The sequence below is a fragment of the Cebus imitator genome, unplaced genomic scaffold (assembly GCF_001604975.1).
Source record: "Cebus imitator isolate Cc_AM_T3 unplaced genomic scaffold, Cebus_imitator-1.0 Scaffold223, whole genome shotgun sequence".
Lineage (NCBI taxonomy): Eukaryota > Metazoa > Chordata > Mammalia > Primates > Cebidae > Cebus > Cebus imitator.
The window spans coordinates 2341567-2349077 of record NW_016107538.1 but is presented as its reverse complement, the minus strand read 5'-3'; the positions used below and the strand labels follow the sequence as shown (position 1 = coordinate 2349077).

Below are 7511 nucleotides of genomic sequence, written 5' to 3'. Positions count from 1 at the left end.
ATGAGAGTTTCACCAAAATGCAAACTGCCGTCCTGGCTCAGAGCCGACTGCCTGTTTGCACCAAGTCGCGAGCGGAAGCCTGCGACTGACCAAAATTCAGGGCGTCTGTGGCCTGAACATGGTGTGTCCTGGCATCACCAGTCCAGACTTCTAGCTGCAGTTAGTTCAGAGGGTCTCAGCCCCTGGGGTCTGCCCTTTCCTGGCTACTTCCCATTGGGTCCCTTCAGGGCCCCAAAGCCCAGGACCCAGCATCCACAGGCCGCTACCAGACGCCTGACAGCTCCGCTAACTCCATCACGGCTCATTTCACAGCAAAGATGTCAGGATGCCATACACATCCAGAAGTGGGTCAAGATGCTTAAAGACTGGCCGAAATATAAAAACACCAAGAAAGTACCATGGGAGGGTTGGCCCCCGTGACTGCTCTCTGCAGAGCCAGGAGACAGGTGCCCATGGCTGTGACCTGGCACCACCTGCCTCTCAGTGCGTGGGTGGCACCCATCCTCACTATAGGATAGCAGGCCTGCTCGCCAGCTTTCCTCACTGGGGCCGCCCTGTGTCCTGTCTCACTGGAGTGTTCTTCTGTCTGTAGCTCTCCCACAGAGTGTACAAAGGAATTCCCAAAACAGTACGAGGTCAGGCATGGTCACTCCTGCTTGACATTGGCCAAATCAAGACTGAAAACCCCGGGAAATATAGGGTAAGGCCCTCCCAGACTCAGCCAGAGCAGGACAAACAGGCCAGGCCATGGCAGGCACCCGGGACCCCAGCTGGAGGGAACGTGGAGCCCGGGTTGGGAGTGGGGGTTCTGGTCAGATGAAGGCATCCAGGCATCCAGGCACAGACGGTGACTCAGGCACCACAGGTGTGCTGGGCTCTGCTGCCCCTCCCTGGCTTCAGAAACAAGGCACGAAGGAGCTTTCTGCAGAAGGAAACCTTCCTCCTTTCCTTGCAGAAGTGTTGACTGTGGGATGGCTGCTGTTTGGGGCAGGGAGTCTTTTGTCTGTTCTGAGGCTGCTTCCTCCTCTTGGTCCTTCCCTACAGGTCATGAAGGAGAAGGGCAAGAGTTCCTCCAGGATCATCAGCCGCATCAAGCTAGATGTCAAGCACACCCTCCAGAACCACGAGATGTTCATAGAAGGACTCGGGGTCAAGTAAGGCCTGTGGGGGCTGCAGGGGTGCCAGGGAAGATGGAGCAATCCAGAGGAATGAGGGCTTCCCCAGGGCAGAGGCCAGGGTCACCCAGGAGGGGTGACAGAGCCACCAAGGGCTCTCCTGCCCCAGGGAGCAGCCAGCACCATGGACTGAGCACCCGGCACCATGGACTGAGCATCTCCAGGGCTCTAAGCCCTGGTCCAGGCTGGGATGTGTGGGGCTAGAACCCAGGTGGTTCCCAAGGAGATGAAAGGCAGCAAGAAAAAAAAGAAATATATATATCTTTTTGCATATATATATATATATGCAGAACGGTGAAAAGTACTCTCCATGACCCACAAGTACCCAGGGTAGGGACCCATGGGAAGGTGGCAGGATGCCAGGGCTCAGGAGCCTTCCTGGGCAACACTAACAGCCCAAAGAACCAGGGAGGATGCTGGGCCCCAGAAACTCTCATCCATGGCTGGTGGGAACGCAACAGGGCACAGCCACTTTAGAAGTCAGATAGGCCACGGCTTACAAAGCTCTGTAGCCTCGTACCACACAACCCCAAAGTGTCACAGATATTGACCACACTGATTTGAAACTGACCTTCAAGTAAAACGCGCATGCCACATTCACTGCTTGATTGATTGTCACTCACACCTGGAGGCTACCGAGATGATCTTCAACACGGGAACAGGGAGGAAGGAGTTTCCACTCTTCAGACAGAGACGACTCAGTGAGGAAAAGGAACGAACCCCTGATGCCCACAGGAACATGGGTGGATTGTAGATGCATCTTGCTGAGGGAATGAAGCCACACCCAGCAGGCTACCACTGTAGAATTCCAATTCACAGACCATTCAGGAATAGGGCAAACCACAGAGACAGAGAACAGGTCAGGATGGCCAGGGGCTGACGGAGCCGGGAGAGGTCGGCTGCAAAGGGGACACGCTGGGGACTTGGAGGATGAAGGAGTTGCTCAGGGAGGGGCTGCAGTGGTGGACGGGAGGCCCTGCACATTAGTTCAGAGCCGTGGAACTGCACGTCACAAAGACTGGACTTTTGCTTTGTGTGCAAACCGAGAAAGGGGGGAAGAAAAAAATCAACCAGAGTGAAAATGATCACTGATCCAACTGTACAACTGTGATATTTGCATTGCAAGGAATGTGGATTTTACTGAAACAATTCCTAAAAATTCAGGTGTCCTGAAGAGCTCACTTATTTGGTGGATCATCTGAACCCAGAATTTTGTTTGTGGTCTGGGTTTGTAGACAAAATGAAACTGACAGCATCCGCACAAAACAAATAAAACTCTCTTTTCTAGGCAGCAGAAATTATGTGATATTCTTGTGGCCCACTCTGCATATAACCCTGTGAGTATTCCCGGGCAGCGATATTCCTGGGCCATATTCCCATATTCACAGGCATGGGTTTCTCTCAGGGGTGTCGGCGCTTCTTGAAAATTCAGTGTTCGTGACCCACCAGAACGCAGTAGGCAGGACTCAAGCTCACTGCTGGCAGAAAAGGGTTGAGGCCCAGACTCCTTGTGTCACGTGAACCCAACCACCACGTCTCAGATGAAGAAATGACCTTCCCCTCCTGGTGTTGCCCCAAAGCTTGGGAGCTTGGCAGGGTCCCACGCAGGATGGCCCTCACAGGAGACAGGTCTGACACGTTGCTGAGGTGCCTAATGGGCCAGGCTCTTATGGAATGAGTCTGCATCCTGAGGAAGCCTCTTCTTCACTGAAAACCTGGAAAGGATACAATTTCCCCTTTGCTCAAACCCCATAGGAGCACAGCAGATAGGGGAGGGGATCACCCAGGTGGCTGCTCCTGCTTGGCCCCCACTTTCCAGACCATTCCAGGCAGGGAGAGCCGCTGAGCCAACTCCATGGGCTGCCCACACGGGGTCTGGACCCATCCACCCTCCTGTGCCCGGCAGGCAGCCCCTGAGCTGTTGTTTCGGGACCTCTGTGTGGTGGTCAGCACCCCACCACCTGCCCTCATGGCGGGTGCAGTTCATAGGTGCTGCCCCAGGCCTGGCACAGTGGCCTCTCCAGCCTGGCCCAGGTGAGGGGCATGAACAATCCCTGCCTGTGCCCTTTTGGGCCATGTGAGCTTGAATGCTCACGGCAGGGGTCCCCCCAGGCTCCTTGTCCACTGAGTTGTGTTTGACTGGCTCTGTCCTCATAGGCCAGGGGAGGGGTGCAGAGGCTGCACCTCAAATCCCCTGGGGCCTGAGGCAGGTGTCCCTGAGGACCTCTGCCATCTCTGGTGACGCGAGCCCTCCCAGGTGACATCCTTCTACGGTGACTCTGGCTTTTGCAGGAGATGTGCTACCACAGGGACCTGAGCTGCATCACCACAATCTTCCTCCTGTATCTGCCAGAGGAAGATGCCTTCTGGGCGCTGACCCAGCTGCTGGCCAGTGAGAGGCACTTCCTGCAAGGTAGGTGGACATCTGTCCCCAGTGCCTTACACAGCCATGCCAGGGGACGGCCACCCTGGCCGGTGATCCCGACTTCCAGGCAAGGTGCCTTCCTTGTATCTCAGCTCATTTGGAGACTCCAGGACATCCCTGCTGAGGTCCCAAGGGGCCTGGGTCTGGGCAGGGACCCCCTCATGTCAGGTCAGACGCCTTTCATCCCCAACAGCAGAGGACATTGATACCTCCCCCTGGTCACCCTGTGTCACTGAAGCCAGCCCTGACTTTGTGCCGGTGCCGCTCACCTCCCTGAGTGTCCTCCTGCCTCCCAGCTGGCTGTGCTCCCAGCCACCTTCCCTCCCCACGGATGGGCCAACAAGGCCAAGATGGCAGTGTCTGCCCATCCCGTGTCCCCCAACCTGACCTCACATCCAAAAGATAGCCTCACATAAGCCCCGAGCTCCCACCCTGTTCTCCCTGCTGGCACCTGCCTCATGGTGTCAAACGCAGGCCTGCCCTCCTGGCACCTGGATCCAGGATGCCACTGGGCAGCGCCTCCAACTAGGCCACACCTACCGAGGTCTGAGGCCGTATGAGGGGTCACCATGATGGGAGGCAGGGAGGCCTCAGGGTCCAGGGTCCCCCTCCCTGCCCAGCTCTTCCAGCTGATGCCTCCATATCTTGGGAGTGGGCTCTGATGGGGTGATGGGTCGGGGGCTTCTCAGCATTCTACAGTCCAAATACAGCCCCGCTGCAGAAGCTTCTGTCGCACCAGGAGCAGGTGTTGCGCAAGTCCTTCCCCAAGATCATGAGACACCTGGTGAGTGGATGATGCCCTCGGCTCCTCCCCAGAAGCCCTGAGTCCCATGGGCCGGGGAGGCCGGAGCTCCTCATGGGGCTGGCAAGAGGCCAAGTCCCAGCCATGGCCTGACCTGGGATGGGCATTCTCTATGGGTTCAGAGTTGGGTTTCCTTTTTCTGCCCTGGTGGAGGCAGAGGCGCTGGGACCAGGGCCAAGCCACAGCTGAGCAGGGCTGAGGGAAGTGTGTCCACTGGGCGTCCATACATGGGGCAGGTGTTGGAGCCCTGGCCACCACCCCGGGTTCTGTCCCGTGGGGAACGGTCTGCAGAGGGGCCTGGAAGTGGGAGGATTTCAGGGAAACCCAGGGGGCCCTGAGCACCTCTGCTCCTTTCTTCAGGGCAAGGAAGGGCTGTGCATTGAGGGTTCCATGCTGACGAGGCTCCTCCGGTGTTTCATTGACGGGGTAAGGAGGCACAGGGAGACCCCAGCCCAGGGACCCTCCTGCCCAGTAATGTCCAGCTTCCCCAGGAGGACCTGGCTCACCCCCAGCCCACAGAAGGCACAGGCAGGTCCCTGCAGGGCACACAAGCCAGGCCCTGCCTGAGAGGGGGCATCTGACAGCAGAGGCCAGGGCTCAGGCCCAGCCTCATAGGCAGACTGGGTCAGGACCCAGCTTGGGAAGGAAGCCCCAAGTCCTCAGGAATCCCCTCCTTCCAGAAGCCACAGCACTGATGAGTCCCCCGTGAGGAGCTGCAGGACTTTGTCTGACCCAATGTCATGGGGGGTCTCATCCCATGGACAGGGGTCCCCACCACTCCAGGGGACTGAAACCCCAATGGGCCCTGCTCAGGCCACCGAGTCCAGCCTGGAAAGCCCAAGTCCTCCCACACCTGCTCTCCCTACAGAAATCCTTCGGGCTCACCCTGCGACTGTGGGATGTGCTCATCTTGGAGGGCCAGCGGGTATTGACGGCCATGGCGCATGCATCATTCAAAATACACAGGAGTGAGTCACGTGTGCCCAAGGGTGCCTGGGGGAACACGCGGACAGACCCCGGCTGGCCTGAGGAAGCTGTCCTTACACTGCCTGCTCCATCCGGGGGGGGGGGCCTGGTGGGCTAGGCAAGGCATGCTGACACTGTGCCCCAACGTGACCCAGACAAAAGTCAGGAGTGTGATAAGCACTTCCCTGCACGGCCTTCCCCAGCTGTGGCCTCCTGTGCACAGCTCAACCCGGGTGGCCAAAAAGGACCCGGCACTACCCAGTGGGAGGTGGGCCTGGTGGAAACAGGGTGTGGGCACTGACCCTTCCCAGGGAACCCTCCTGGCCTGATGCTCGCCCTGTCCCTAGAGCGCCTCATGAAGCTTTCCTGGAACACCATCCGGGAGTTTCAGGAGTGGCTATCTCAGAGCTGGGCCCTGGAGGACAATGCTGTCCTCAGGAACCTTCGAGCCTCCATGAAGGAACTCACAAGGACACACTGGGACCTGCCACCCCCAGGTGGGCTCCAGCATCAGATGCCCTCTTGAGTCACCCTCTGGGCAGTCAATGGTGGGGAGGGCCCTGGCCCCACCAGTCCTGCTACCTGGCCTTCCTCCTGCACCTCAGATGGGTCTGCTGGTCCTCGGGGCAGAAGTTGAGCGCACGTGTGCTGGACATGCTGTGCGGGCAGGCAGGGGCTGTGGGCAGGGCCCCTCAACACCCCTCCCACACTTTCCACGTTGCTCCCCTCTCCCCCTCAAAGGGCCCTGAGAGATACTGGGGAAGTCAGACCCAGCGGTGGAAGCCCCCACCCCTACCTCCACGCAGCAGGGACCCCCCATTCTTGAGTGCTCCTCCCAGGATGTCAAGATAACGAGACAGGGGGACAAGAGAATCAGTGTCCCTGACCCAGAGAGGATTTAGGGAGAGGGCATTGTGGGGAAGCCCTGACCCAGAGCCAGAACCAAGAGTTCAGCCAGGTGTGGGATCGGTCCAGCCCCAGTATGGCGTGGAGGGCCCGGAGGGCAGAGGGGAACCCGTGCCTGGGGCCTTCTCATGCTCTGTGCAGACAGGCCCCCATGTGAGGTGGCAAGAAGGCTGGGTGACAGTGCAGGTCCCTTCCACCTATGTTCTAAATCGCGGGTGCTGAGCAGCCCTGAGGTCAGGGTGTGAGGCAGGAAGCCCTGAACCACCCAGAACACTGGGGGCCATTCCAGGAGCGACCTGAGGTTCCTAGAAAGGTCCCCCACCACAGACTGCACACAGCCCTCGCCCTGAAATCAGCTGCCTGCAGGGGCGTCCGCAGTGTCCGACCAGGAGGCCACACATGGACACTGAGGATTCCAGAGACCCAGGCTTGTGAGGTGTAGCCTTGAAGAGAACAGATGGGCTCGGTGAAGATGCCGACCACGTCTGTTTTTTTTTCAGCCAAGCTCAAGGAAGGGTCCTCGGGGGTGTCCCCTGGCATTGGGCCCTGCTGTGAGGAGGACAGACAGACCCTCCCCACCTCACCAGCTCAGCTCCAGGAACTCATGCCATCAGACCCCCTGCAACAAAGGCCTTGTCCTACCCCAGCCTGGCCTGACAGGGCTGTCCCTAAGGCCCAGATTGAGGCCCATCAGCATGAGGGGGCTCCTCAAGAACACAGAGCCAGATCAGAGACTCTAGATAAAGGCGATCTGTCCCACGGCGAGGTCAGGCTTTGCATTTCAGACAAATACTCATGCAGCAGCTCATCTAGGAAATCTGTGCCACCACTCCATGCAGACGCGACCGTCAGGGACCCCCGTATTTTGTGCTGCCATTTCAAACACAGTTCTCGGGACTCCGTGAGGAATTCTCCAGGACCCAGGGCTACACGTCGCCCTCTGGAGGTCACAGAGGATCAAGATGAGGGCCACCTGTCCCCCGGCAAGGTGAGACTTAACATTCCATGGAAACGCACATCCAGGAGCTCTGTGCCATCGCTCCAGAGAGATGTGACTGTTGCAAACCCGCATTTCCTCCGGGGGCATTTCAAACACGGCTCAAGGGACTCTGCATCGGATTTTCCAGGAGCAAAGGCCACACGCTGCCCTGTGGGGGGCCCAGAGGCTGGAGATGAGGGCCGACTGTCCCCTGGAGAGGTCAGGCTTTGGGTTCCCAACAAATACTCATCCAAGGCC

General features: G+C 58.5%; 1 protein-coding gene across 1 annotated transcript in view; it reads left to right on the top strand.

The window, feature by feature from the left end:
- Positions 1-7511, top strand: part of TBC1D26 (TBC1 domain family member 26) — a 12626-nt gene continuing 5115 nt past the window's right edge. Inside the window, exons 1-9 of the mRNA XM_037727241.1 lie at positions 1-393; positions 593-700; positions 1045-1154; positions 2464-2512; positions 3468-3567; positions 4290-4384; positions 4763-4828; positions 5271-5370; positions 5716-5865. Coding sequence (XP_037583169.1) covers positions 1-393; positions 593-700; positions 1045-1154; positions 2464-2512; positions 3468-3567; positions 4290-4384; positions 4763-4828; positions 5271-5370; positions 5716-5865 — 1171 coding nt within the window. The remainder of the gene's footprint in view (positions 394-592; positions 701-1044; positions 1155-2463; positions 2513-3467; positions 3568-4289; positions 4385-4762; positions 4829-5270; positions 5371-5715; positions 5866-7511) is intronic.